General features: G+C 42.3%; 1 protein-coding gene across 3 annotated transcripts in view; it reads right to left on the bottom strand.

Annotated features, from left to right (window-relative positions):
- Positions 1-6,006: 6,006 nt before the first annotated feature.
- The window catches only part of adgra1b (adhesion G protein-coupled receptor A1b), a 186,641-nt gene continuing 165,608 nt past the window's right edge, over positions 6,007-27,039 (bottom strand). For 2 of the 3 annotated variants that reach the window (XM_075474661.1, XM_075474662.1), the window contains 3 exons: positions 23,517-23,662; positions 11,237-11,332; positions 6,007-11,026 (listed from right to left, as the gene is read on the bottom strand). In XM_075474661.1, coding sequence (XP_075330776.1) covers positions 9,610-11,026; positions 11,237-11,332; positions 23,517-23,662 — 1,659 coding nt within the window. In that variant the 3' untranslated portion in view covers positions 6,007-9,609. The remainder of the gene's footprint in view (positions 11,027-11,236; positions 11,333-23,516; positions 23,663-27,039) is intronic. The other variant, XM_075474664.1, reaches the window with a different exon arrangement.

Raw genomic sequence — 27,039 nt, 5'->3', positions numbered from 1 at the left:
CTCTGTCTTTCAACACTTAATTACTTGAGCTGCAATCTTTCACTTCATAAAAATCCCTTAAATGAGCTGCCTGAGTGGAAGCAGAGAGCGCTTCAGAGTCTGGAGCAATGCTTGACTGTTTCTGCTGCTTTTTAGTGAGACGTGCGTCAAGGCCAGAGTGCAATTAAGTTCCATACAAGTCAAAGTTCTAAATAGACTTCCAGACGCTTCCACCACCACTGCGGTTTTGTTTTGCCTGACAGTCGGCTCATTACAAGTCTTTGTTTCAATTACTACAAAATAAACCCTCTTAAACACAATCCAGCTCATGGCATTAACCCGCTTGTTGACCTCTCTCTAATACTCACAGATGCTGCTCATAATGGTCAACGTGTTCCTTGTTAAATCAAGTTACCAATTTCAACCACTAGATGGCATTCCTGGATAAAGAGCAGAAATCTGACACCTAAGCCAGGACTGGTTAAAAAAAACAACAACAAAATGTTTGTATTGTTGGCCCTTTCAGTGTCAGCCAGTATGTTAAATCCCTATCTGTCTGCAGATCTCGGGAGAACAACATTAGCTGCCTCCATGGCTCCTTCCAAGAAAGGATTTGCATTTCTGTCACTCTGAGAGGAAAATCTTGAAGAGCTCTTAACGTTCCCCCGTTTTAAAGCTCACAGATGCACATTTGGCCATTTGTTCTAAGTCCTGTGTGCATTAACAGTTTGACACTCCAAACAAACAGATTGATTTTCTGGAGCAAACAACCAGAGCTGTGGTTTTTTTACAGCGGGAATGTAGAGTCCTAAATGGGAATTTGTTTCCGATTAGCCAACATTTGACTAAAATTGACGTTAAGTGTCCCTCACTGTGCAGCCACTTCTACTTAATGTAAACTAAGATAATAACAAGAATAATAACAGGGGAGCGATGCTTTTTCAGTCAGCTGAGGACCATGAGAAAAAAAAAAAGCTCCCAGTGGTAACCTGAAAAGGATTTAAAAGATTTTATGTTGCAAAAATGCTTAAACTGCAGTATGAGCTTTGGCTGTAAGCCATCAATTGGATGATTAACATTTCCTGAGAAGTGCACCATAAAACATACGGCACACGATGTGTGTGAGATGAGGAAAACGGTAAACAGAGAATGATGAATTGGCTCAAGAATTGAAATATTTTTTTTGAAGAGAAGGATGAAAAAAGGAGCGAATAATACACAGAAGAGCGATCTGAATAGTATTTTCATTTGGAGTCATTTTTCGGCTTTAGAGTCAGATAACAAGTTGAATTGAAAATTAATCACCAGCTTACAGAAGTTTAAAGGAAAAACATTACGAGTTATTGTGCTGTTACTAACACAGTAATTATCCAATCAATAATTTGATTTGATAATGAGCTGAACAAATGTTTCCACCTGCCCGCGGCTTTCTTTTTCCCCATTCACACTTTTTATTCTTGTGGAGACATTTTTTATTTTTAACCATTTTCTAATTCTCTTTGCTTTGAACGCGCAAGTCTCCTCAAATCCACCCATGAAGAAACAGTTGTGTGTTATTATGACTTATGTTTAGGTTTTCCTAGACTTGATGGAATTCTCAAAATATCAACAATGATGATGAAGAAAAGGAACAGACAATATTGAATAAATAATACATATCAAAATTTGAAATGTAATAGAAAAACAAGCTCAACATGCTGTCTGCTTGGGACACGTCAGAACCGCCAGACAGGTCAGTTGTTCAAAAATGCATGTATGTGGGAAAGCTGTCTTGAAGGCAGCATATGTTGTTGTGAAACATACTTTTCTGCGTTCATGTTGCCATCACAGAAATGTAAATGAGCTTTGACAGGAACACTGATACAAGCCCATACAATCACAGAGCCTGGCTTTGGGAACTATTGCTGAAATTGTGGACCACGAGGTCCGTTTTTCCCAAACTGATCGGTCCGACCACAGCACATGTTTCCACTGTGATGGTCCATCTCAGATGCCTTCAGGCTTAGAATTCTTCTCATTTATGTATTTTTTGCTCAGTAAAATTATAAGCGCCAGTTGCCACTGTATTTCTGTAGTGTAGTGCTTGACACAGATTTCCCACAGTAATCTCATGGCCATGTGGTTAAATCAGCTGATGTTGAGTGACAACTCTGAGGGATCGAGATCACGAGTTCCTTCAGATTCCTTAAACCACTGAATGACATTATGTACTATAAAAGGAGAAATCTGCTATTCCCTTCCAGTCTTTAGTTGAGGAAAATTTCAGTTATTTTCCTCACGTTGTTGACAAACTGGAGATCCTCCAGCCATCTTCGCGTCTCCTCCCTCTTTTATAGGTGCTACTTTTGTACCAAATCACACTTATAACACCTGCTCTAAATAGCAATATCATTATCATTTTGCTATTTTGTTTTACTTTATTACTAGCTCTGATATGCACCAGTCACAAATCATTTTGGCATTTGGTTGGCATAAATGATTCATCTTATTACTGGTAAAAATTCAGCAACAGCTGTTTGGTTGCAAATTATCTTTTTGTTGTGTTCTGTTGATGTTAAATGTAGATTTAAAATCAAGACCGATTGGTGTGGCTTCGAGAAGTCCCAGGAATGTTGAAATATACCACATGAGCATGAAAACCATCCTAATTTCTATAAAAGTAAACAAACTTTGGAGTTCAGAAGATCAGCCGTCGTTTTTTCGGGGGACAGCGGATATGGACACTGGTTACTGGCAGCTGTGTGGGATTTAACACACACACACACACACACACACACACACACACACACACACACACACACACTTGAGCGTAATCTATGGTCTTTGTTCTTCCTCTTCCATCCTCTCAGTTCTCCTTCCTGCTCCTTGGTATTTTTGCCACCACGCCGTCCCCAGCTGTCCTGTCCTCTCTCCTCTGAAGGAGCGAGGATGAGTGGGAAGGGGAGCAGAGAGCCGGCTGGCTTCGGCCCTTGCATCCTGCCTGCTTGGCTGTTATGTTCGAGCCTTGATGTCACATAGCACAGTGACAGCCTCTTAATCCACTGGATTTTTTTTGCATTAAAACTCTCACATGATCCTTTGCTCCCCCAGCAGTTGTACTCTGGTGCATCACCATTAGAGGAAGCTATAAATAAAAAAGAGAAGGAAGGGAGGAACAGGGGGGCTCGGTTCAACTCACGGAAAACAACACAGATTGGCAGCTATCGGCTCCTTCTGAAGACAGAACAAAGCTACGAGTTAGAGAGCGCAGTAATAATCACACTTACTTGACGTAGTCTTTGGCACACATCACAATTTTTTGCAAAGGATTACATGTATGCAGAAATTCAGCAGCGCAGCAGGGGCGACGGTGGTGACGACAAAATGAGTTAAAGGGAATATTCAGACATGTCACTCACTGTGACGTCAAGGTCTTTCCCTCCCAAATGAGAATCTGTCTCTGATTGTCACATCATAGAATTCAGGTGCAGATGTGTTGACAGTAAGCCACTAAAGTAGCAGGATGGGGCTGTGTAAGGTAAAATAGGTTGGAGGGGGGGGGATTTGTTCATTACTTCCATGTGCTCAGAGAGAGGGGGTAAGTCTTTGGAGGTTTTCTGAGGAGAAGCTGAGAGACAGCGACTGACTGGAAGGCAACCACGGCACAGGGTGAGGTACCGGGGAGAAGTAGCTAATAAACACAACAGAGGGGATGTTTTCCCCCTTCTCTGAAGCCCCTCATGCCTCCAGTAGATTACACCCTGCCAGGCAAACAACTACAGTGCAGGTCCGCGAGGAGAAAAGCAAGTTGTTCCTTCCAGGATGACAGACCACCATGTTTCACATAAACATACATCATTCCAAATTGTTCGCTCAGCACCTTTTCAATGTTTACACAGCGGGTGGAGAGGGCAGATCTGATCATACAGCAGCACTAACTTATCTTTTTATTCATCCTGGAGTGAATTACGCGAGTAAAATGTACGTGTTTTTCTGCATCTGCTAGATGTGCAAACTGTTATAAAGCAAAATGAGATTTGTTCAGCGTTAACTGCTGAAACAAATATTTTGCAGGGAATAAAAGCACCCTGCATGGAAAGGTGAGTGTGCAACATTTCAAGCCTGAGTACGGAAACAATTGAAAAGAGGTCTCTAAATTAGGATCCTTTTGTGAATTAGGTTGATGAAGTAAAGAAGATTCCTTTTTTTTTTTTACATAACTTGTGTTGTTGTGTCGTTTTTTAACATCTGTCCTTCTGCAGCTGCATTTAGGCAAATTTTTTAGTCTTTCTCCATAGTTTTCTTATAGAGTTATCCTCTTGCGAGTGCAGAGCCACATATAGCTACCCATCAACGAGTAGAATCTGCAACTTTGCCACAAGATGTCACTAAATCCTACACACTGAAAGAATTGAAAGAATTCATACATGTTGTTGTGTTATATGTAGCATATATATGGTGATTCATTATCACCAATGACACCCATCAGCCACTGACAGGTAAACTTGTTAGCACGCCTCATCTTGTTCTTAACGCGATGTGCTGCCAAGTCTCCCCTAGCAAGATAGCAGTGGACCCCAGAAAACCTGCTGAGTATAAGAAGGCAAAAACTGGTTTGCAGTAGCAGATATAACCCAACCTTTATCCTCATTTGCATCAAGCTCCAAAAAGGCTACAGCCTACATCCTCTGTCGCACCCATTTCTCAAACTCGAGTTCTTCCAATCGTACTGTAGTTGTGTCTTTCTCCCTGAGATGAAAACGTTGATATGCATGTGTTAATCCTGCAGCAGCAGTCTGAGATAAACATTCAGTCCCACAAACAAACACATGTACAAAGGGAGAAATGACTTATTATTTCTCACACTCATATTAGAAATGCATCTTCCTAGAAAACAAATGATGGTATCTAATAAGAAGTTTTGCCCACCTCTATGTCTTTCCTTCCTCTTTGATCTCTCCACTCTCCTCCCTCAGCCTCTTTCATCCCTCACACTATCCACCCTGTCCCTCTCCCTCCTTCCAACACACACCGACACAGACACACAAACCCCTCGGCCACCCGCCCTGCTCTTTCTTTCTGCTCAGCAAGTCTTGAGCATGTTATTTAAGTCAAGGACGGCATTAGCATGACGATCACAGCCTTCCATCACAAGTCTTGTCTGCCAAGACAAGGGGACTAAAAAGAAAAAAGAAAGAGCAAAGGAGCCAAAGACTTATGGAGCTGGATAACAATTTCACTCTTGATCAGATGTCGAGCTCCCACTCTTTAGGAATGAGCATTTTAAGCGGGCCACACTTTCACTTCTCCCCCAACCCCCTCCCCCTTGCTCTTGTTCTCCTATTTACAAACCTATCTATTATAACAGGATAATGAAATGCAGTTAAATGTACCACATCTGTGTTACTAGGAGTCAGATTAATTTTTAATCAGATGCTTCTGCACTCTCCCCATACCTTGGCCTTCCAGCCACATGGTGAAGCATCCTTTGTTCTTCACTGGTTCTGAAAGTAGCTTCATTTTGTTTTTTGCTAAAACACACTTAAAAAGACCCCCGTAAGTATTGCACATGCAAGATCTACAATCACTGCTGTTTATTTGGCACGCACGTAATGATTTAGTTTTTTCTTGGAGAATCTGACCTGAAACATCCGTGACTCACCTTACATAGAAAACTTGCAGCACTCTTGTTCAGTCTGGGTCATCCCAGCAGACAGGGAAGACGAGATGGTGCCTGATATTTAACACGGCTTTCTGTCAGATGAACTAGCTGCATATTAAATGTACTCGGGCGTTTCACGGCCTGCCAAATCTGGGTGTGATTCGTGATACACGGAAGACACACTGTCTCATTTTCTGCGTGATGTGTGCACGTGTAAATGCCCGTGCACGTATGTGGACAACGGCAGCAGTCAAAGTCTACTATCATCTGAATTACTCCGCTGTGATGACATCTCAATTTCCATTATGCTGTCAGAGGATATAAACACAGTATAGTGAGAATTGAGAGGCAAAAAAAAAAAAAAAAAAAAAATCAGGATTTTGCTATCACTGGCATTCACAGAAGATTAACGCACACACAAACAGACGGCTGACACGCAAAGCCAAAGATGCTCTCATCGATTGCATGGTGAAAAAATACATTTATTGGAATCTGTGTCAATGTAGAAAAAAGTGAAAACTGGCTTAAGGTTTTTGTCACAGTACCACAGGTGAATATCCCAGCAGCTGTCTGGTGATCTGAAACTAAGCCAGCAAGTTTGTTTAGGGCAGTACATCTGCTACTGATGACAACAGAGAAGGCAGCCTAATGCAGCCTATGACAACAAACACACCGTCTCACAGACACGGAAAAAGGTCAGACTGCTCCTAAGACACACCACCAGCAAATACACATGTTGTACAGTAAAGTTAACCTAAACCAATGTTCTCTAAGTTGAATGTGGCTTTTGCGGGAGAGGCTTGATTTTGATGTGACACCATTATAAATCTCTTTGCAGAAACTGGGAAATCCAGGTTTCTTTTTGGATAAGTGTTTCTGTTCTAATAACAATGTAAAGTCAAGAGAAAAAGAAAGCGCGGCTTCTTGTAATTCTAAGATTTTGTGTATCGAGACATGGTCAAAACATTTCCCCTGGTCTTCATGAGGTCTTAAAATGAGGTGAATAAAACTTTAGACGAACAGCAACACATTTATTCAAACACTAAATTAGGCCAAAATGCAGAAGCGGTGTCAGAAAAATTAAATACATCCTCACTGTTTCCACAGGAAGAGTGTAAGTCGTAGCCAGACGCTACTAATCAAATACAATTGATTAATTGATCATCAGCAAGTGTGAGCACCTCTATAAACGCAGACATTTTGGCAGTTTGCTGGTCTGGAGCATTCAGGTGTGCAGAAGAAAGGCTCTTCTCTCTGAAAAGAACATGGCAGCACGGCTTAGGTTGCCTGAACAAACCACAACACTGGTGGAACAATGTCCTTTGGACAGATGAGAACAGAGATGTTTGGTCATAATGCACAGCAGCACGTTTTGTGAAAAACTAAACAGAGCATATCAGCACAAACACCAACTGTCAAGCACGGTGGTGGAGGGCTGATTATCTAGGCTTGTTCTGGAGCCACAGGGCCTGGACACCTTGCAGTCATTGAGTCGCCCACAAACTCCTCTGTAAACCAAAGTATTGTAGAGTCAAATGTGAGAACACATGTTTGACAATGCTCCGATGCACACCAGCAAATCTACAACTAAATTTTTGAAATGAAGCTTTAACTGTGCATAAACTAATGAGTTTGCCAAAAGTCCTCCACAACTACTTGAGAGACTGATAATGTCAGAAATAAAACAATTGCTTCAAGTCTTTTTTTAAATAAAGATGGTTCTACGAAGCTGTTGCATTATGGGGTGTACTTAGTTATTCACACACCACTTCTGCATTTTGGCTCAGTTTTTGTTACATAGATTAAAATACAGTGTAATACGTCATGGGTTGTTGTTCATCTGAAGTTGCACTCACCTAAGAACCAGATGATTTTTCCTATCATTTCCTGATACTTAAAACCTCAGAACTGAAAGACTCTTTCTTTTGTTTTTCAACATGACTGTAAGTGATCAATTCTTTTCTTGTAGGCCGAGTGCTAAGTGTTATGCATGTCTATTTCTGATATGACAGGATTAGTCTCACAACACATGGCGAGTCTGCATACTTTTATGATGTCAACTAAAAGAAGGCCATCTGAAAACAAAGCGGTCATTTCTAAACTCAGATACTGAGTATTAACACGGAGAGGTCAGTTTTTTTTTTTTTTTTTCCCATACAACGTTCTTTACATATAGACTTATTTTACTCTTAAATATCTTAAATCTCATATAAAATAATTCATCAGAAACCAATTCTATATACAAAGACAAGAGTGCACAAGATGGAGTTAAGAGTCGATGTGCATGCTGACGTAGTTTGGCTAGAGCAGAGTTTCCTTGTGGTTATATGTGCTGCTTGGGTACATTTAGTTTTTTCAAAGTGTCGGCTTTTCTGCCAAAATGTATGACTGATTTTGTCTGAAGCATCGTACACAGTAACATCAGTCATATAAGAGACAACAGCTTTCTAAATCAATAGTCTGACTTCTTGGCCTTCTCTTCTGAGTGGCAATCCTTCAGAGACTGTGCGACCTTCTCGCCAAACAAAAGAACTATCCGCACTTCAACCTTGGCCTATCCTGACACAAGCGAGTTTTCCTAGGAACGAGAGAGAGCCATTTTCTGGGCTACACCAAAAGACAATGGATGTTTAAAGTCTCGTTAAGTGCAGTTTATCAGTGAAAAAAAAAGATACAAATATTTGCTGAAAGGAAAATGAAGCCCAACATTTGTCGGATTGAGGCAAATAGAATGTCTGAAGATAAGACATTGGGTTACACTGATAAAATAACGGCAATTACTGGCATGCATGCTTTTGGGCTTTTATGTGACCAGTTAAAAATGGATTAAAAAGATAAAAGTATCGCCTTTCCTCTGTTTTCTGCCACTTGTTCCCCCTTTGGCTTTGGCCAATGCTCTAAAAGGTTGAAATGTTTCATTAGGTTCATAAACTGTGGACATTGTTCACGGGCAAGCTTCCCAAAGTGGCAATTTAGCCAGCTTCTGTTCTTTATCCTTTTAATGAATAAGTTCATACCCTACCCCTCTTTTCCTATAACGTCTGCAAATTTAATTCCATAAGTCATCATAAGCTGAAGCTGCAAGCAGAGGTGAAAAGAATGAAAAGTTGCTGTAATGACCTGGCGCTATCTGCCCAAAACCCAACCAATCCAATGACTCGTTGGCATCGACTCTGCCTAAAGTGGCCTGGCTACTGCTGTGGATGTGCCGTCATTTGATTCGCTTCAGGAAGAGGAAACACAACAGTGAAGACATCATATCACCATCACAATCAATACCAACCTTGATCGGAGCGTGCTGAGTTTCACTTCTCCTTTTTCTGCTGCTGTGATTTTCCACAGCTTCACTGGCATCCACTCATCTCTGGCAAGCAACGGGATCTTTGTTTATTATTTAAAAAATCTCGAGTAGATATTCACAGTTGCTTGACAGAATGGCAAAAATACCCCTATGAAGTCTAAAATTGCTGGTTTTGTCGTCTAAAACATGGATGCCAAGAGTTCTTTAAAGAGCTGGAGGTTCACTGTCAACGTAGACTATTGGTAGTTTCAGATTCAAAGTGTAAAAAAATCTTGCAGCTTGTTGCCTTTGAGCACTAACTCACAGATTCATACACACAACCACTCATTTTCTTGTATATATATATATATATAGAGAGAGAGAGATCTGTAGTAGTATGGAACAGTGGAAACACCTTCAGTTACATCTGATAGAATGATGTGACACATTTCACAGACTGTTGTGGGAGAGATTCTGTTCTGTCGATGGATGCTCCTCAATGAGCATTTGCATGATGTCGGATTTCTGTACAATAAAACAGCACACATAAAAACATGTGGACATTAAAACAAAGATTTCCCCACGCTGATTGTGATGTTCAGAATAATATTCAATTCTCTCTTCTTTTTTTTTTAAATCTAGAAAGGGTTGTTTCTCTCTGACAGGTGGAGACAGGAGTGCTGCCTGCATCCCCTCTTTCCTTCCCACACTACACAGTAGTTTCATTCTTCCAGGGTCCAGTGCGTATATTCCCTGTGCTGTCTGAGGTGTACAGGAGTCCTTCATGCAGGCCCCCCTTTAGAATCCCATTTTGATTGGGCGGGTTCTGGGGGTAGGATTGTCTGCGCGGGGCGTGCATCTCCAGATGGTGATGCGTCGCCATGGCGTCCTCCTCGGCTACTTTGCCGCAGCCGCACAGAAACACGCCCGTGTCTCCCGCCTCTGCCGGGCACAGAGAAGGGAAAAGGTCTGCCTTGGAGCAGCAGATATGCCTGTGACAGGGATTGTGACATACCAGAGACTCGTGAGTGGTGGCTGCAGCAACGTGGCACGTGTGATGCCCATCGTGGCTGCCTTCGTGGGCTAGATGTGGACAGATGTGAGTGTGATGCTCGTGTGTGCTGTGGGGGCTGTCAGTGTGTGAGCTGTGCATGCTGCCCCCATCCACACTGGACGGGATGTGATAGGCGTACTCCCTCTCGCCCGCTGCTCCACATGCAGTCGCCCTGCGGCTGAAGCGGCGCCCTTTAGTCCTGGTGCTGCTCTTTAGGCAGGGGTGCAACTGGATCCCAGGCCGGTAACCCTCGGCGTCAGCGTGGAGCAGCACGTGCGTAGCCGTGGGCTCCTCCTCCATCAGCTGCTGGCTATGCAGGGCGGCGCAGCACGGCGTCACCGGTGCCAGGCACGTCACATGATTTTGCGAGGACGGAAGAGCCGCGTGTTTACAGTGAGCTAAACTGCCCTGGCTGCAGCTCATCAGCGCCTTACACGGCGAGTCGTGGTGGCAGTGGCTGTGGCCGTGACCATGACCTGGGGTATCTCCGTTCACGTTGACCTTTGGACGGGTTGGAGCGGCCCCGTGTGCACCTGAGCAGGCATCGGCGCGCCGTCCGGGACAACAGGAACACCAGCAGTGCCAGACGTCGTCGCGCTTGGCACAGTGATGGATGAGGATGAAGAGGCCGAGGGTGACAGAGAAGGCACCATAAAGGCAGCTGAAGATCATGTCCAGGAAGTGGCCCTGGGACACGGCCAGCGCCCCGAAAGTCCAAGTGGCCAGGAACAGGAAAAGAGTGAAGGCCGCTGTTCGTAGCTGAGCTTTGAAGGAGTGCTCGTTAGCCAGCAGTGCAGGGTTTATGGGAACGCCCGGGCAGCCAGCGGGGCAGTGGTTCCCACCGGGGGCCGCTGCCAGAGCTCCAGGCTCGGCACCCTGGTGGCAGTGGGTCGGCACATCGATGCCAGCCAGCCTCTGCTGCTCCTCCGTCAGCTGCTTCAGCTCATACTTCTTCTCAGGGTGTCGCCGCAGCTGGACGAAGGTACAGATGAAGTAGATGCACGTCACCAGAACAATGAAGGCCACGGGGCCAAAGAAGGCTCCCAGGCTGGGCTCCCAAGCCATCCAGCAGCTGCAACACACGGGAATACACTTCTGTTAAAATAAAGGTGTGTATGTTTGTCTCCTGTGCCCTCGCGTGTTATTTATCTAGCCACACATGAAACAAGCATTTTCTGAAAGTAATTAATGTGGAAAACACAGTGGAGCTGCATAGAAAGGTATGGGGCATCAACACAGGATGTAATTTCACCTGAAGCGCAGAAGAAAACGCAGGACTTACTAAGGTGCTTGCTCCCCGCTGCCGTAGTTGTCGATGTTGACTGCTGCCGTGACTCCACAGATGATGAGGGGCACTCCACCGCTGACTAAATAAAATCTGTGTTTACAGAGGGAGAAACAGAGTCAGACGGCATGCGTATAGTAGGCGTACCAAGGAAGGTTTGGTGTAAAAGGGAATTTAAAAATAACATATCTCTCAACCTCATTTCAACAAGACACTCTCAAAGTTAAGGCTGGGGAAAATAGTTGGTTACACAGGAGACAGATAATACACCAAATGAGTGACGGATAAAATGACGGGCTTGTGCAGTGGGTGAAGCTCTTTGCTTGCCTTTGTAACTCTGTATTATGTCAACTTAAGTGTATTTCCTCAGTTTGATCGACAGACAGTGACACCGGGGGATTGGCATGAAAACATATTTGTCAGCTGTCTTTGACCCAAATACGATGATCTCACGAAGAAAGAAATCCGATCGCTGCTGAGAGCTTGTGGATGTGTTTGTGATCGCACTCCTCGGGCACCATCGCACCTACAATTTGTTTTCTTTGCTCCAAACCAAAGTGTAAATTTCACAGCATAAACAAATCTGCTTCCTGTCTCGATGGAACCACGATTTACTTGCCAGCAGTCGTTTTTTTTTTTTTTTTTTTTTTGCAGTTTATGGCATTATCTGCTGTTGATTCCAGCTCAGAAGATTGAGCAGATTTAAATGAATTAATTTTCTCTTGACAAACAGTATTCCGGGCCCCCTGTAGGAGGAAACCGTGAAACTAGCCCAACTTTCAAATCAAGTTTGCAGCACGAATAGCAGCGATTAAGCCTTTCAAGTCGAAGCATACTGAAGAGATGAGTCGTATTTCAACTGCACAATGGGCTGTGTAGGTGGAGTATGTTCATTCAAGTGGCCTATTCCACCATTTCAGACCAGAAAACCCTGTTGTGCTTGTATCAGCCATATAAATGAGGCGTATATGGAGATTAAACTGAATAGGGCATCGAGTTTATGCCTCATGGGGTGTTTAAATGGTGTGCAGATGTTGTCTACTCTGCACACCACACAAGCTATCGTTTACACTTTAATTGTGCCAAACTAGGGTAAGATTTTGTTTCACAATTAAGTACATAAGAAACAAAGGAGAAACCTGGACTACAGGCTATTTATTTTTACTTATACTTATAGTTACTTTTTTAAATTTTTATTATTATTTTTTTTATTTTTTAGTAATTTATTATTATTATTAGTAGTAAGTAGTAGTATTTTTATTATAATTGGTATTATTATTGTTGTTGTCAATATACAATCATTGTAAATATTAATAATTGTATTACTTTTTTTTTGAGCTACTTGACAAATTTGAATTTCCCCATTGGGGGATGAATAAAGTATTTTTCTATTCTATTTCTATTCTTTTCTATTCTACAGAGGAGGCGTTTCAGGCAGTTTAGGAGGAGCAGACTTGCTCAATGGAGAGACCTTTCAAGTGAAGAAAAAGCTACGTAAGACTCCGAGGATAAGGAAAAACAATACAAAACAAACAGAAAAAAATCAATCCAACCATTTATGAATAGACTGCAATCCAAAGATCTTTACAAGTGACTCCTGAAAATACGAGTTCCAATGACTGACAAAAAGATCAAGGCATAATGAAAACAAGTGAAAAAAGGAAGAAGTATAAAATAAATAATAAGAGCAAAATACTAAAATAGGTGCATTTTAGCATGTAAAAAGCACGAGACGCCAAAACTATCAACCAGAAGCCAAGCTGAAAAGATGTTTAGTTTGAAAGACTCGGCCTCGACAGCTTGTCTCACATCCTCTGGCAGTTTGTTACCGCAGCTTGGAGCAAAAATGTCTGAAAGCAGCGTAAAGTCTTTGTTCTGCTGTGTGGAACAACTGAAAGAGAGGAAGCAGAGGACCTGAAAGCCTCCCCAGGTTCATAGACCAACAACATTCCAACATTCTGGTGCATTCAAGTCTTATAAACGAGAAGAAAAATTGAAATTGAAAACTTACAGGTATTTAAGCTGTGCTCTCCTTCTGGCCCTAGCCAGCACTAGAGCATCTGAGTTTTGAATGAGCTGATCATTACAAGTCAAGCCTGCTAATTACAAAAGTGAGCATTAATCTGTGTTTTACTCAGGGAGGAAGGGCCTCACTTTGAACATATCTTTAAATGGCCAAAAGCTGATTTTTGACACTACATACAGCAGCGTTGCATGACCCTGATGAATGTTGTCCAGGAAGAGATTCTGATGTTATTTCGTGCTCATGAAGGTCTGTAAGTGAACGGCGACACTTCCATCACAGGAAGTGAAGCTTTATAAATTCATTGCAGACACAATTCTCATCCCCAGCACCACCCTCTTTGCACTGTCCTTGTCCTCTCTGTTCTGCACAGTCATCCCCTTTCCTACATAACACTAGGCTATTTCCTCTGGCGTCCTGTTCAGTCTCAGCCTCTGTCACAATATCCTAACCTTTCGACCACTCCGTCTTCCTCCGTCGTCAGCCTCAGTTTCCTCCCTTCCACCCTTTCCAGTTGTGTCTCTCTTCAACATTCTCTCCTCCTTCACGCTGCAGCCGTCCCAAAAATTCAATTACAATCAAGATGTTTGTCTGACTGGGTCGGTGAGGGGTGGAGAGGACGCGGAGAAGTGGGGGCGGAGGTGGCGCTAATACTGGCCTGTCACTGTCTCTGAGTGGAATGGTTTCCCCCAGGGGACCCTTCTCCAACAGAAAGCCATTTATGCACCCGTCAGCTGGATGAGTATAAATGAGAAGAACGAGTGGATGTTAAATCGCCACGTGCCTTATAACCCTCATTCCTATATTTCCCCGTCTAGGAATGACTGCTTGCGTTTCCTGAAGACCCGTTTCCAAGAAAAACGCATGTTAAATCTGTGTCAAGCATGTATGATCAAGTTCACTTTACTCGCTGCTTTGGTTTTATTCAGAAAGGTGCTCCGTCACATTAAAACTCATGCACTCCTTCTTGGGTGAACACACACATGCACAGACTGTCTCTCCTACTTCAACCCACACATTTTTTGCATTTTGTAGAGTGAAGAAGGCCTTTGTCAAAATGGCTGTGTATGCGTGGTTGTGCTTTTAAGCGAGTTTAGAAGCAGCAATCCTTTGACATACATAGACTTTGAAGACAGCAGCTACACAGCGACTCCCCTCCCGCCCTTGTTTCTCTGCTCATACACTTTCCTCTGCGTTGGGACTATGCATTGTCCTCTCTCTGGACCTGGTCCAGGATATAGCTGAGGACAAGTCATGGTCATTTCCAGCCTCAGCACAGAGCAAAAAACGTATGGTTGAAGCAGTAGGCTGCCCTAAAAGGTCCTGCACACAGCTTTAAGAACCATACTGAAGGACTGCCTGCCCTCAAACAGAGGCGGTGAGCTGACCGTCATTGTTGAACTTTTTGGGAAATAAAATGTACTATACAAAAGACTTGAGCCCCTCCCCTTATTTATTTGAAATATGACGGTGGCCTATGAATCATTCAAGCATAAAAATGGCACTTAACTTAAGGAACCGGTATTCTATCTACACATTTAGCAAAGAACCTTGCTCAAATATGTATCTTTAGGCATTTTCTTTCTAACATCCTGTCGCAAAGACACATGGCTTGCTCCCATTTATGTGGTTGCATCTTCAAAAAATACCAAAGATGACACAGTTTGACAGAAATAAAGTGGCCTTTTTGCACCAAGAAGGTGATTCCCAAACAGCTATAAGTCAAAAACCTGCTGTGTCTCAGCCTGGTGTGCAGTGTGTCTTTAACGAATTTCAGTAAACTTCAGAGGTGTAGGACAAAAGAGGAAGTGGCAGGCCTAAAAAATACATCGTACAGCAGATGAACAGCATCTGAAAGGGATGACATTAAGAAATAGGAAAAAAAATCATCAAAGACCTGACACAGGACCTGAGAGATGCACCTGGACCTTCAGTTGATCCCTCTACTGTTCACTGTAGCTTTACTTCCATGGAAGGGTGGCTGTCAAGAAGCCATCTTGAAGGAAGGGAAAGAGGGAGCAAAGGCTGAGTTATGCCAAATGACACAAGAAGTGGACTGAAAATCAGTGGCAACAGGTCTGATGGAGCCTCCCGAGGTACTGGCCAAGACAATAAACAGAACAAAAGGCGGCAAAGATCCAAAGGAGAGCTTTGGAATGTCCTTCAAGAAGCCTGGAAAACTGTTCCTGAAGACTACTTAAAGAAGTGACATGAAAGCTTGTCTAAGAGTGTAAAAAAGTGCTCAGAACAAGCACTGAATTTCATGTTCGTTAGAATTGTACAAACTGTTTTTGCCTCTGTATTTCCATACCTATTTGCAAATTTCAAATAAAATGCTGCATTTAGTTCTCATTTCACTGGCAATATATAAAGAGATAAGAGCTCAAGATTTCCACTCAGTATTGTGCACATTACCCGACTTGACTGATTTAGAATCAGCTGATCATCACACTGTTTCCTGGCCGGGCAGATTTTGTTACCAGGCAGAGCCTAAATACGATGCCACCTGTAGCATCGTATTTAATCAACACATACGAGAGTGGTTTCAATCTTTCCATTTAATACTTGAGAAACAGCTACGTGTAACAGCCTATTACAGACCTTTCAAGTTTTCCTTTTCACTGGTAATGGGCCATTATGTTACATTTTTGAGAAGATATTTTTCACTCAGCCACTTATTTTTTTCCCACTTTTCTAAAAGTAGCTCCTCTATATAATCTGATTTCAGTAAATGGTCCACATGTTGTATTATTTTCTTACCTTTCCCTCGCGTTATTTTCTAAGGGGTAAATTGTGAGTGCCTGTTTGCCGTTATTAATATTGACATCTGGGGAGAAAAGCTTTTGGTGACATTTTACAGATGCCACTGATTCTACTCAGGAAGGGAGGCTGAAACTCTACGTTGGAGGAATGAACCGCACCCATCACATCAGATGACAGGCAGTTAATAGCGTGAGCGGAGGCGTTGAAGGTGTGTGGTCCGACATACTGTGGCAGATTTCTGACAAAGGTCAGCGCGCTGGTCGGATGAATATGTCATCAAACGCCATCAGAGAGGAGGGACAAGAGAAAATGCGAATAAGGAGGAACAGGACGGTTGTTGGGAGGGGGAGAAATTGATTTGTCTCCAGCTGCTAAGTCTCATTGCATGAGCCTGTCTGACGGGGAGCATTACAGTCAATCACTGTGGATCAACTCGACTGCTGCGCCGCACAATCCCCGCGCCTGGCCCCAGACAAATTATCTCATTCACAAGCAGTGCATGATGGGAGAACCTCGAGAACGTTCCAGATTAAACCCCCATTCACGCAGGTGTCGGAGGATTTGCTTTGCAAGGAAACTGCTGCTTATAGGTTGAGGGGATCCTTATCTTTTGGAGACCTCATCTACAGAGACTTTCAGCGACTCCTCAGGAATACATTATTGCGCAGATTTCAGTTTTAATAATGTCAAACATGAGATACTACTCCAATACAGATTTTTTTTTTTACAGATATTAGAGCCAGGATGTGAGGGACAAGGACATTCGCAAAGGCTGGACGGAAGTTTCCAGAGCAACACCTCGTTTGCCCTGTTCTGTGGCTGGGCTGTCTCCCACGGGGAAGAAAGCAGGAGTAAAACACTGCAACGCTGTGGCATGCTGCTCTTTGCTGATGCTGTGTGGCGGCTCCAGGTTGTCTGAAATTGTGAAAATGATAAATGACTAAAAGGCTTGACCAATGGATGTCCTGGGACTGAAATCATCTCCATTTGCTCCTGAACAATACAGCTCGTCATGTTTGCACCAAACTGCTCAGTCCTGTTATGGCGTGAGGCCATCACAGCTCGCAAACTGAGCAGCCTAAACAGGCAGCTGTATGAGAGAAGATGCCTTTTGAAAAGCAGAAAACTATAACAGAGAGGAAAGAGCTGAAGAGCATGAAAACCATTTAGGAACAATGACAGAACGTGACTTAAAGTTTAAAGTTAGCTGTAAATATGTCCAAATTAAGTTTATTATTGACATTTTGATGCATGGCGCAATTCAATCAATTTGAGTGCTCGAGGCATTTTAAAATAAGTTAGAAACATAGGAGCATACCCTCTATAGCCAGCAGGTTATGATAGAAAGTGAATCATTTCCTCATAAGCATCTTTCTTTAATTCAATCACTGCTGGTAAACTAAAAAAATGAATCGATGGTAAATACTCAATATGAAGAAACAGTATTTAGTTAGTATTTGTTTATCTTAGAGTGAGTTCTATTATAAAGACTAAAGCCTGATTTATGGCCGTCCGGGAAAGGCTACGGAGAGCCACGTCGCTTGGGTGCGTCGGCCAAAATTCATATCTATATAGACTCGCGGAGACCGCAAGGGTTGTGATTGGTCGGCTAACAACATTTCCGGAAATCAATTTTCCGGTTTAGCTCCATCCAGTCACAACAACAACACAGTTTACTGTGTGCCGGTCAACATTTGGTCAAAAGTATTTGCATTTCAATATCAATAAGCTCCAACTCCAACAACAGTCTTTCTCTCTCGGTCGCCATCGTTCACTGTGAGGAGTGGAACGGAGCCGGATGGTGAACGATCAATCAACGACTTTAAAGATAGACGTCGCGAGATTGGGTCGTCTAGCGTAGCGACGCCTACTGATCGTGGGAGGTGAACTGCCTTGCATATCCGACATCCCGACGGAGAACTTCGAAATGTTTAATGGCCTCTGCGTGACCACGGAGTCGGATTGACGGATAGCGATGGAGTAGCATACCAAGGCCTTAACATTAAAGAAAGTGCTTCTTTGTGACACACATGACCGAAAGTTCCAGCTCTGAAAGCGTAAGAGAGAATGTTGGATTCAGAAAATATGCACATGATATCCCATCTCATATTTGGTCACTGTTCTGTGTTCCAGAGCTGTACATATTATGTTCCATAGAGCAGAAGTGAGTCATCAGGAATGGCCATAGGTTAACGGGAGAGTGTTTGCTCTTATGTAAAGACAGCAAAGACTAAAAATAACAGTTAAAAATAACAGTTTAGGTTTAGTCGATTGAAGTCCAACATGTGCAGGCGGACCTGTCAGTGCTGAGATTCAATTCTTTTATTTTTTTGACTATCATAAGTAATTGGTGACAGACTCCTCAGCACGGAGGACATCTGTATTGCACATATTTCTGGAGAAATGCTCCTTCATCCTTCTCAGACTAATTTAGCTGGCCCCCTCCCCCCGAAAGATTCTTTTGATGGTTGTTTCTCTCTCGTAAAACACCCTCAGAGTGGTTGACAAGACAACCACCATATGGCAAGGTCAAAGTTTTGACTTTTTTCCTTTCCATAGAAACTTTTGAATGATGTTAAAATGTGTGCGATTTGGATCAATATTTCTCCGCTTGTACTAAGTTGAGGTGTCATCTTGTCAGCCACTAAATGATATATCTACAGAATACTGGGGCCACCTATAAATGTCACGTCCTCAACACCTTTTTTTATTCATGGAGCCCCGTATCATCAATCTCCCACCTTCGTTGGCACGATGCACTCACGGTTCTGGTCTTGCCAAGATTCCCACCAAACATGTTGGGGGCACAATCTGAGGTGAACGTATTTATCTTTGTCAGTTTTTAAGCCGTCGCAGAAAGGACAGTTTCTGTTGATATCCCCAGAACCCAGTCCTGTGCACTTTTACCATTTATTTAGAGAAATTGTTTGAGCTTCTATTCTTGGGTTGTGTAAGTTTTTGTTTTCAATTTTGTTTTCAATAAGAGGCAACACTTGTCAAATTAGAATCAATGCAGTTAAAGGGAAGTTACAGAATTTTGAATCATATAAGCATTGTTACACATATCGGTCATGTTCTAAATACTGTGCTTTAACATAAAACTAGATTTTGCCTGATCTGGTCTAATTCCTGGACTGCAATAGGATCATTTCAGTTGAGCCATTCTTAGCATCATTAGCATCAGTGAAAATCCAGCTGGCTACACACTTTAGAGTTCATTTGTGCATTTGTTGCTGTTAGAAGTAAAAGTTAATGAAGCAGTTTGTGAAGTGATAAGAGCTTCTGGACCAGCGAAGTACAGTATATGTTAAGTGTTTGCTTTTAAAAATAGTAGACTTACCATACCCACACAACAGTATTCTAATTCTGCTCCTGACGATTCAGCTCGAGATCATTTCATCCACTATAATTTAATATTTTCCCAAAGTTCAAGACAATTTAGCCTAGTGAAAGGGGCATTTAATCGCATGAGCTTTCACAACCAAGCTTCTGCAGCCCGCAGAAGAGCTCACACAGCACCTTCTCACCGCAGAGATAGAGCACTGCATGTGTCCAAAAGCTGATCCTCTTAAACATGCCAAGAATTGGGAGTAAGTAGGAAAAATGAATGGAACTGACAATGAGAGGGAAAACCCCCCCACCAAAAGCAGAAATTCAATTTGATACGTGTGTGTAATGTGAATGGGTATTAAGTGGTAAGATTTGTGATAAAGCTCAGCAGCCTCCTCAGTGATTGAAGTAATTAGTTACAGCACTGGGATGATGCCATTGTTGCTGGTTGTTTAAATCATTTGCTTCTTTATCCTTCTTCCTCATCTTCCTCAGCAGCCTTCCATTCTGCTCACTAACCCTGCAGTGCGGAAGGAAGCCTCAAGATAAATATTTGAAAAGAGTTAAATGAGCCAAGACACTCCTGATGACTGTTTCTGATCTGCTGGACGGGCTTTTTGAGGATTCTTCTGTCGTCAGTAGTGGAGGGCCTCCTTGGCCTACCGGTTGATTTTGGCAATCCTAATCTCATGATAGCTTTCTTGACTTTCACTCTTCTGAAAAGGACGCGCCCAAAAAAAACCTCCAAAGGGAGGCGACCAGATGCCTGAACCACCTCAGCTGACTCCTCACTATGCAGAGGAGCAGGAGCTGTACTCCAAAAGTTCCCTCCAGATGGCCGAGCTCCTTTTTAATTTACTATGTCGGGGATACACAGCAGCTATCGGAATCATTAGCAGCTAATACATGCTTTGAAAATAATTAAATACAGCGGTTAGCACAGCTATTTATAGCAAATTCTCACGAGCAGTCGATACTTCACTTCACTTCAGAGATGAATGAGCCAAACAAGCTAAATCAGCTTGGCATCCTTTAATCATTTCATTAATACATTTCTTTTGTAGACAGAAGTCGTAAATTCTGATTTGCGATTAATCATTGAATGCACCGACCTCTGCGATTATAAACACATACTTCAGGGAAAGTAGCCCATATAGCAACATCAACATTTCTCAATGTTAGCCTCCAAAATCCAAAACAGAGGAGTCAAACAATTATAAATGCCCTGCGACCCGGCAGTTGGATTAAGCAGGTATAGAAAATGGATGGATGGATGTAAACTAGTGATATGTCAGCATTGTTTCCACATCTAGTCTCTGCTTCAACATAATGGCCAAATCAGTCTTACAGTAGCTCTACAACATTCTACAGGACCATTTTTAAGACCATTCTAAGTTAGAACAGTTATTTGAAAGGTTAAATGTGGCAGATTAGTTTAAATTTTTATCCGTTCCTTTTAGTTAACAAGTGTGACTTCTCTCCTGACTTTCTAAATAAGTCTACACGCAGTGTCGTGTCGGTGCTAATCAGATCGGGAGCACAGCAGTTTGTAATCTCATTAAGATGTTTATTTTTTTTCTCTCTGAACACACAAGTGTGATCTTTTCTCTTTTCTTTTTTTTGCAATCATGCAAGCCACAATTACTCTTTTCTTACAGTTAAGATAATTGCAAGCGCGCATCGCTTGCAATTACTGGGCTAAAGCTTACAAATGCACGGATGATGGTGATAGCAGCACTCACAGTGATGAGAGTAAACCAGCTGATCATCAGAAATCTGAAGTCACCACAGGCCAAACGTTCCAGTGCAGATGAACTGCTTTTGAACTACGCACGCATCTGGAAAGATTTCCATGACCAAACAAGGTCAGACTGGGTTTTATTGAGCAATACTGATGAATGGCATTTAATAGTTATTTAGCATAAATTTTTGTTATGTGCACACTTATGACTGTCAGTCTTATATAAGCTGTAGTTTGCAACTTGAATGTCACCTCTAACAACAGCTAAACGGGCCTCATTCCAGGTACCGGACTGATTAAAAGGCTGGACTCCCCTTATCTCTGACGGGCACGAGTCGAATTTTCAAACGAGTCAAATCATTTTTTTGTTACAAAAAACCTGAGAGCTGAGCGTGAGCAAAAAGTGGGAGAAGCCCACAAGGAGAGCCACAGGGTGTAAATAGGCGCGCCTGACAGTTATGTCACTGCAGAGTGAACACAGCCGGAGGCTTGAAAGAATGCAAACTAGCTGTGGATGTCCCAGTAGATAAACAACGCAATAACTCATTTGTATAAAGCTATCGCTGTCCTCCAAAAACAAAACGCGAGCCAGAAAAACAGCCGAGAAACAGAGTGGCAGAAATCAAGAGAGACGAGCGCGCACGGCTCAGGTACAGATCCGAGTGCATCTGCACATGTGCGGAGATGTGAAAAAGCAAGTGGAGGGAAAAATTATAACAGTTGGCTTTTGATCATCTTTGACAAAGTGTTTATAGAGAAAGTTTTGCATTTATCACAACAACAAATCTATAAAACTATAATTGGCGGATCCAGGTAGGTACCAGTGATTACAGTCTGTTTATGGACTGACTGGTGGAACCAGATTAATTTTTTTAAACCTCCAACATCAAGGGATTGGTGTTTTTTATGCTCCTGCTGAAGTGTGAGGTGTCATCAAGCCAAGATCTAAGGAATTCTCCAAGACCTTCAGATAAAAGGCGTCGAACGCCTTCAGATAAAAGTAGATAAAAGGTGGATTTCTAAAAGCCTGTGCAAGGGATTTGAAAGTATCTCAAATGTCTCCAATCAATAAATCATTCCACTGTAGGGAATATCATCAGCGAGCGGTGTTTCTAACGACTGACGATTTGTCCGACTGATGAGGTGTGAAAGTGAGCGTGTCTGCGTGCACATAAGACCAAAAAGCCAGAGTCGTCCAAAAAGAATATTGACGGAAATGCCTTGCCAAAGGGCAGGGCCTTATTTTGCCACTATTTTCTCAACTGAACCATGTGGCGCTCTGCGGCGTTCCGCGCACGGTGGCCGGTCAACGTATGCTTCTGTTGACCAGCTTTGACTCAAAAGTCTAAAACTAATCTCGTCTAATCCCAAAAATACCAAATGTGAGACAAGTGAAAATGGGCGAAGAAAGCTGGAAAAGCACAAAGGCAAAAGTAACACCCAGCAGTAAACTATCCAACAAACTTAACTTATCAGCTGCAGGTTGAGTTGTTTGATTATTGATAAATACATTTGTACACGTTCACGTTCATCATGTCACCCAAACATCTCGCAATGATAGAACTACTTCTGGGTCTGTATTGTGACACTACTGGGCTTTGTCCATATGAACAAATGGAATCCTCTTGAAACTTGGAGTGAAAAAATAAGAGAATTTATTTAAGCAAGTTAGTTAAGTATATATATATATATATATTTATCTATTTACCATTTAATGCAACTTATACAACCACAATACATTTCAGAAGTAATATTTTACTCACTGCTCCTAGAAGAATTTTAAAGCTGCCATTTAGACAAAGTATGAAAGGTCCATTTTTTACCCCATCATTCTACAGAAAGCGTCAATCCTGTCCAAAGATGATAAAATACATTTTTCCTAACTGATTAAAACTTCCTCCGTCACAACCAGCGATGAGAAAACAGGGAAAAGATTTCTAATGCATGCCTAACGACGTGACACAGTGTGTACTTCCCTGCACGAGTTTGACTGCAGAACCTTCGTCGTGCTGCACATTGTTGTGCCGGTGCTATAACCGATTTGAAAGGTTCATCCACTGCTGCGTACAGCGGAAAAAAAAAAGAAAAGAAAAGAAAAGAGAAGACAAGCCAAGAGAAGAGAAGAGAAGAGAAGAGAAGAGAAGAGAAGAGAAGAGAAGAGAAGAGAAGAGAAGAGAAAGAAAGCGGCGACAGAAATAGCCTTCGAATTTAAACACACCTCCCCCAGTGCTGACAAAAATGAAAAAAGAAAGCAAATGGCTGTGCAGTGAACCAGTCTTTGGCCTCTGCAGACACGAGCACTGCGAGCAGCACTGACCGTGCAGGGAAGATCAAAAGAACTGGTCTCACACACACACACACACACACCTGTTTTTTTTCACCTACAGGCAGTCAGAGTTGAGAAGGGCATTTGTGCTTACCTCAACAAGGTCTGTTTAGGAGGCGGAGGCGGGTCACCGTCTTGACTCTGCGGTGGCTTCTTGGTCACCTGTTTATAAATGTTCCTGGCTGTCACCCCGAGCCACAGCATCGTCGACAAGGACGAGTAGTGCAGCACCAACCCGACCTGAGATGGAGCGACAGAAGGTGCGTCAAATTATTTCTTTGGATTTCCTGAACTGATACATCGCTGTGAGGTGTGTCCCTGGGCAAAAAAAAACAAACATGTCAGATGTGACTGCATTCCTCTGAGTCAAAGAGAAGATTGTCACGATGAGCTGCCTCTCCTCAGTGAAAAGACACACGAGGGCGTCTCTGTAGACGCTTTCCTTCAAGACCTGACTGCTTTGTGTTACCCTCCACTAAAATACAGCAGCACAAGAAAGGAAAAACAGGTTAAAAAGTGCCATTGAAACATCAAGGTTGTCTGGGATAAGAGCATTATAGCAAGGCCATACTGGTGGATACTGAGCAGCTCCTTATCAGATGAGTTAGAGGACATGAGGTGTGCCCTGTGAATAACAAATCTGAATAAAAATTATGGTCACGTTGACAACTGTCGGTGAGTGATTGTTTTTCCGAACCACACACGAAAGCACACAACGTACACATATAGCATTTTTCGTACCCCCTTGTTTTAACATTCACAGTCATGAATTATATTTATGGAAGGACAGATTTGACTTCGGTTTCAAGGCTTTGCCAGCACATAGCAGGAGAGGACAGAAAGGGAAAGAAATAAGAAGGTAAGTAGGGGCAGAAATTAAAATGCGCTAAGCCTTTTCCCCACCCAGTCAGCGTGTTCATGATAAACCGGTAGCCTGAGATATCCAATCAAATGGCTTCTCCCCAGCATGATAGGCCCGGGGACTGAGGCTGCCGTACTGCAGACCAGACGCTAATTGGAAGTGTCCGTGAGTTGGTTATAGAGAGCAGAGGGAAGGTGGCGAGTCAATCATCGCTTTGGAGTCGGGACACTTCAGGGCTTCATTAAAGCCACGAACAGACAGAAAGTAAGGGCTTTTTTTTTTTTTCTTCTCAAATATGATTATAAGGGAAGAGGAGGGGATCTCAAATGATCGGTGTGGACTGTGACTGACTAATTATGTCCCGGACAAATTGTTTTACAGTTTTAACTGCCTGATCAAGCACATAGCATCGCCTCTAATGTGGAATGCCAATTTACTTCAGTTAACCAAGGGGAAGCAACATAGTTGTCCATCTGGCAGGTTTTTGAAAGTGGAAATTACACAGTTGCAGTCTATCAATCATATCACAGCACGAATAAGTAATTAACCAATTCAGTCCCAAGTTTTGTGTTTAAGTAAGCGCACTTTCATTTCAATCACGGTTATTCCCTTGATGCAGGATGATTTTTGTTATACAACCCAAAAAGGTTTGGTAAAAACAGGGTGCAGCGATTTGCAAACCATATGTTCCATTTTACAACATAACATACAAAACAGATGTCAGAACTGAGACATTTTATTATTTTATGCCAAATATTAGCTCCTCTTGAATTTGTTTGGGGAAAAACAAGGAGTCAAAACAGGCTTGAGTCTGTCATAAGAATCACTGGCAGGGACTCAGGAACACTTCCAGTTCACCGTGTCATCCACAAGGTGCTAAGAAGAAGCCACGTGTGAACAATATACAGAAAAAACATTTTCTTCTCTGAGCTAAAGCTCATTCAAAATGGACTGAGGCAAAATGGACAGTGGAAAACTGTTCCATGGTCAGATGAAGCCAACTTTGAAATTCTTTTTGGAAATCATAGACACCTCGTCCTTCAGAAAGGAGAGTAAAGGGACCCTTTGGCTTGTTATCAGCACTCAGTTCAAAACCCTGCATCTCTGATGGTAAGGGGGGTTTATTCGTGTTTATGGAACAGACAACTTGCACATCTAGAAAGACACTATGAATGCTCAAAGTACTATGTACAGGTTTTAGAGGAACATATGCTCCCATCCAGGTGATGTCTTTTTCAGGGAAGGCCTTGCATATTTCAGCAAGACAATGCTAAACCGTATACTGCGTCTACTAAAACAGCATGGCTTCGTAGTAGAAGAGTCCAGGTGCTGGCCTGACGTGACTGAAGTTCACACCTTTCACCAACTGAAAACATTTGGTGCGTTGTGAAATAGAGGCAGTTTGCATTTATGGAGTTAACATGAACACTGACACAATTTCCATCTCAACTTATCGAGAACACACGAAATTACCAGAAAGGGGTCTGAAAGTTAAAGCCTGATTAACGTTACAATGCAGCTGCGTTAGACCACAGGTTTCCATCGCAACGCCAACATAACAAACACAAACCTCTTGACTCAAACACCAAAGCAACTAATTGGGAGTCCAACAGAAATAACTACAACCCGCTGTCTAAGATGATCGATCCACAGATCAAATGAGGGAACTGTTGTCTCCAGAAAAACTGAAAAAAGCTCCTCTCTTCATACTTTACACATGCACACGTTTTTAGAAGCAGATGGAAGTGGTTACAGGTCTAAAAAGGAAAGCCAATACTTCCATCTGTTTGGATCAAGTGACCATTAAAGATAAAAATAGGAACGAAAAAAAACATATATATGATTTTTGAAAAAACCACCAGAAAATGTTGACTTATGCAGTCACATGCCTCAACAAACTCACTTCTATTCATGCTGTGTGTGCTTTCACCTGATGTGCCTTTGTGACCAGGGAGTCTGAGTAAATACCAAATTTCAGTCATTGATCGGAACAGTAAGCAGTGTAATGATCACACAGTTAGCAAAACAGGAAGTACAAACAGCTCCAGAAAGCCTGATCAATGTCCCACATTCAAACATGATGATGGCACTGAGACGTAAACAAAATGAAACGTCCCCATTAAAAAAAAAAGTGTCTCGCTTCAGACCTGTGCAATAGTGACAGCTTAACTGTAACGCTACTCAATCTGCATACACGTGAGGTCAAAAAAGTATATTTCAGTGGTATTCAGTGTTTATAGTCTGGAATTTATACCCATGAACATTTGAGTTCAAATAGTTGTGACATGACGAAGATGAAGACCTTTCTATGACTTCAAGACATAAAGAAAATGTATCTAATATTTATGTATTTAACTACTATTTCTCTTTGACAAGTACAGCAGCATCAAGACCATATTTTCAAAAAACAAAATCTACCTCTGCCCTCTTTAAAATTGTCACTTTACTCTCCAACTACGACCCGAGAAGATAAAAATGCTAATACTCTCATCTGGCCACTTTCAATTACTTTTTTATGGCCTGGGTGTTGCCTGCTGGACACTTACAGAGAGCCCTACTGTTTTCATAGAGATTGTTTGAGTTACACACAGTCTGAAGGCAGCCATAACTCAAAGCCTCGAGGAAGATACTTTGTCCCGCTTTGTATGTTTTTTCGACGTCAATCTGCTGAGGTTATAGTTGATTGCAGCCGATCGTGCTTTTTTGCAATAAAAAAGAGAAATTAAAATGTTATCTTGCACAATCCCATCAGGTC

Source organism: Odontesthes bonariensis, chromosome 2 (assembly GCF_027942865.1).
Source record: "Odontesthes bonariensis isolate fOdoBon6 chromosome 2, fOdoBon6.hap1, whole genome shotgun sequence".
NCBI lineage: Eukaryota > Metazoa > Chordata > Actinopteri > Atheriniformes > Atherinopsidae > Odontesthes > Odontesthes bonariensis.
Note: the sequence above shows the minus strand (reverse complement) of the source record. Positions and strands in the feature narration are given on the sequence as shown.